The sequence below is a fragment of the Pediculus humanus genome, genomic scaffold (genome assembly GCF_000006295.1).
Source record: "Pediculus humanus corporis 1103172107650 genomic scaffold, whole genome shotgun sequence".
NCBI lineage: Eukaryota > Metazoa > Arthropoda > Insecta > Psocodea > Pediculidae > Pediculus > Pediculus humanus.
Genome location: NW_002987260.1, coordinates 159,564 through 162,080, shown reverse-complemented (window position 1 = coordinate 162,080; position 2,517 = coordinate 159,564). Strand labels below are relative to the sequence as shown.

Below are 2,517 nucleotides of genomic sequence, written 5' to 3'. Positions count from 1 at the left end.
TATTTGGTTGGTCACTGACGTATTTAATACACTACAGGTGCATAAATGAATGACGTGTTATTATTATTATTATTATTATTATTATTACAAGAAAAACGATTAGAATAATGATATGCAATTTTTTTGTAATTGAAAATTTCAGGGTATAACGATATTTTATTTATTCGTTTTGAGACCTCAATGCGTACGTAAAGAAGTTAATAGAAAAATAAGAAAATTATGGATAAAAATAAAGACGTGCGATTTAAATAAAGAAGAATCTAAACGTGTTAGTCAACAACATTGGCATTCGCAAAACAATGAAATGTTAGATACGTGCTCAAATCATGAAAACAATAAATTTATCAATGTATCTCTTGAATTGCATTAAATATTAGTTTTAGTTTTTGTAAGTGAAGGTCATCATAGTCTTATTTATTGATTAATTTTATTATAAGAAATTTAATATGAAACATGAGAGTGATCCAGTATTAATTTTTTTTTCTTTTAAATTAAACTTTATTATTATTATTATTAATTAAAATAAAAAAAAAAAGGGGGAGAGATTGATTTTTATAATTATATTAGATATTGTTATTTATACTGGATAAATATTATTAATTGTGATATTTTAGAAATATAAAATAATTTATTATTATAAATGATTGTATATCATCTCTTATTGACTGAAAGAATTACTCTGTCGTTAGACATTTTAAAACGAGTTAATGTTTTTTATTTGACTATAAGACAAATGATTATTATTATTACTATTATAACTGTATTTTATGTTTAAAACATTTGCAGTTATTTAGTAAAATATGTAATACTTATTGTAAATGCATTAACAAAATGGCAGACATTTTGAAAGAAAAAAACGGTAACGAGAAATCGTTAAACATGATGGGAAAAAAATTGTTCTTACGGATTGGCTAAATTATTTTTTACAAATTTTATTAATAAATTGAAAATTTTAAAATAAAAATTACTTATGTTTTTATGTTTTTACACAAGTTGAAATATGCGTCGTTCGTTTAACGTAATTAATATTATTCGTGGAGGGAGGAAAAAAATAAATCATTGAACCTCTATGGTTTATTTACGCTATGGATTGTACGGGGTACGCTCTGTGACGGGAGCCTTTTTGTTTGTTAATTTTGGCATCCATTTTTATAATTTATTGGTGTTATAATATTTATTATAGTTAATAGACTGTATTTAAAATGTCCGGAATTGCAATAGCAAGATTGGCAGAAGAAAGGAAAGCTTGGAGAAAAGATCATCCTTTTGCATTTGTTGCACGCCCGTGTAAAAATCCAGACGGAAGTTTGAATTTAATGTCTTGGGAATGTGCCATTCCTGGAAAAAAAGGGGTAACGTTTAAATAATATAATTCCAATTCAAAATTTTTCAAAAAAAATATATAAAATTAAATTCGTCCTTAACTGTTTTTGTTTTTTATTCCTTTTTTTATATTTAATATTTTATTACGTTAAGTAACGTTATGAAAATATTTCAAGTAAACACAAATTATATACAAGCGCATACTCATCGACATTGAAAAAATGTTAAAAAAAAACTTAATTTTATTATGAGTAAATTAAATTATATCCTTAATATTTGATAAGTGAAAATTTTGTTTACAAAATTCAAATTGGTTTTTATTTATATTTGAATGTTAATGTAAATTAATGGTTTCTTTTTGTTTTTTTGCAGACACCTTGGGAAGGTGGGCAATACAGATTAAGAATGATATTTAAAGATGATTATCCTTCAAGCCCTCCTAAATGTAAATTTGAACCTCCATTATTTCATCCTAATGTATACCCATCAGGCACAGTATGTTTATCACTTTTGGATGAAGAAAAAGACTGGCGTCCAGCTATAACTATTAAACAAATATTACTCGGAATTCAAGATCTTTTAAATGAACCAAATATAAAAGATCCAGCACAAGCTGAAGCATATACAATTTACTGGTGAGTAATACATATTATTTCATTTTGTTTATAACCATAAATCGATAAATGTACAAAATGATTTTTGTTGTCGTCGTCGTTTCAGTCAAAATCGTTTGGAATATGAAAAAAGAGTGAGAGCACAAGCGAGAGCAATGGCTCCACAGGAATAACTCCATTTTTCTGTGAAGTAAGATGGACAATTTTATTATTTTCTCATTCGGTATATATATAATTATTTAAAATTAAAAAAAAAAAAAAAAAAAAGAAAACAATAAAAAACTTTTTGTGATTTTTTTTTTTTTTTTTTTGTCGTCTCCACATAAAAGAAAAAAAAGAAATTAATTAATAATAAATTTACTTCCGATATGATGATGTGTGTATTGTTGTTAATTTATTACAACGAAGACGTTCGAATAATGTTTGATGAAATCTTTTTTTTTTTTTTTTTTTATTTAAAAAAATGTTAATTAAAAGAAACAGCAGGGCTGGCTTGGAAGTAACAACAACAATAATGGGAAAACAAAATTTTAAAAAAAATAAAATAATAAATACCTTTTTTTTTTTTTTTTTTTTTTTT

The 2,517-nt window shown here is 24.4% G+C and overlaps 2 protein-coding genes across 2 annotated transcripts in view; both read left to right on the top strand.

The window, feature by feature from the left end:
* Phum_PHUM274680 (class B secretin-like G-protein coupled receptor GPRmth7, putative) overlaps positions 1–370 on the top strand; it is a gene marked incomplete at both ends in the record, with an annotated part of 2,246 nt that extends 1,876 nt beyond the window's left edge. The window contains one exon of the mRNA XM_002426719.1: positions 143–370. Within this exon, the coding sequence (XP_002426764.1) occupies positions 143–370 (228 nt within the window). The remainder of the gene's footprint in view (positions 1–142) is intronic.
* An 832-nt stretch (positions 371–1,202) lies between these two features.
* Phum_PHUM274670 (SUMO-1-conjugating enzyme UBC9, putative) lies at positions 1,203–2,110 on the top strand (the record flags this gene model as incomplete). Its single annotated transcript, XM_002426718.1, has 3 exons — positions 1,203–1,352; positions 1,696–1,958; positions 2,044–2,110. 3 exons carry the CDS (start codon positions 1,203–1,205, stop codon positions 2,108–2,110), a joined length of 480 nt encoding a protein of 159 aa, XP_002426763.1.
* Between the last annotated feature and the right edge of the window lie 407 nt (positions 2,111–2,517).